Here is a 956-nt window from a genome sequence, read left to right as displayed (position 1 = left end):
TGGAAGTATGTAGTTGCAGGATGGAGCGAAATGGAAGTGCACAATTCATGCAACAAGTCAAGTCAGTAATCACATTCTGATTTCGGAATGGAAGTGCACGACGACGACGACGACGAATGGAGCAAAATAGACAGTGCAGCAGATAATTTATAGCATTTTAATTTTATTATTGTTAATTACAGTTTAAGAGAAGAGCATAGACGGAGAAAACAAGCTAAGAAAGACTTAAAAATAAAAGAAAAATAGGAAGTAAGAGGAAGAACCGAAGAAACCCCATATTTAATTTAATATAATATAATCAGCGTCGTCGACATGAGATCTCGGCAGCTAGTCTCCCGGCGTCGCGAGGCAGTAACTGTCCCTGAGCCATCAACGACTTATAGATCTGAACCAGCACCGCCTCATCGTACTCCTTCAAGGGTGGCCTCGCAAACCCAGCTCCGACCGCTCCACCCCCACCAAACCCATTGCTGAACACGCCGGTGTTGGCGAACCCAAGCATCATCCTCACGTACGCATCTCGAAGTCGTATGAGAAGCTTCTTGGGGGAAGGGATGCGGATGAGCCGGAGCTTCGGCGTGATCCTGATACGCCAGAACCGCTTCCTTCTGTTCAGACGTACCGTCGTTAACTCCACCCGGGCCTTTCGACGCCGGCCACTCCCGTCCAGCCGCTCGTACTCTCTTCTCTTCCAGTACCCCTTCCACCCCTTCAATAAATTCACAGACACCCCTTCCATCTTACACCTCACCAACTTTATCTTCTTCTTCTCTCCCGGAATCACAGAGAGACGGGAGAGAGCTTCTTTGTATCGCCGGTAAATAAGAAGGGAAGGCGAAGGCCGGTGAAATCAACCACCTATTAAACTCTCATCGGCATTTCTCACGGGTGTCGCTGTCCAATATTAAATGAAGAGACACTGCACGAATGGACCACTTATATAGTGCACCGTTTGA

The 956-nt window shown here is 47.9% G+C and overlaps 1 protein-coding gene across 1 annotated transcript; it reads right to left on the bottom strand.

Annotated features, from left to right (window-relative positions):
* Positions 1 to 298: 298 nt before the first annotated feature.
* LOC104605142 (uncharacterized) lies at positions 299 to 739 on the bottom strand. Its single transcript, XM_010269775.3, has one exon. The coding sequence runs from the start codon at positions 737 to 739 to the stop codon at positions 299 to 301; it is 441 nt and encodes a 146-aa protein (XP_010268077.1).
* Positions 740 to 956: the final 217 nt, after the last annotated feature.

This window comes from Nelumbo nucifera, chromosome 4 (assembly GCF_055504915.1).
Source record: "Nelumbo nucifera cultivar China Antique chromosome 4, China Antique-T2T, whole genome shotgun sequence".
NCBI classification, from domain to species: domain Eukaryota; kingdom Viridiplantae; phylum Streptophyta; class Magnoliopsida; order Proteales; family Nelumbonaceae; genus Nelumbo; species Nelumbo nucifera.
The sequence above is the reverse complement of the archived record's forward strand: the minus strand, read 5'-3'. Positions and strand labels throughout refer to the sequence as shown.

Coding starts and splice junctions, on each gene's coding strand:
- LOC104605142 (XM_010269775.3), bottom strand. CDS start 739: ATGGAAGGGGTGTCTGTGAATTTATTGAAGGGGTGGAAGGGGTACTGG.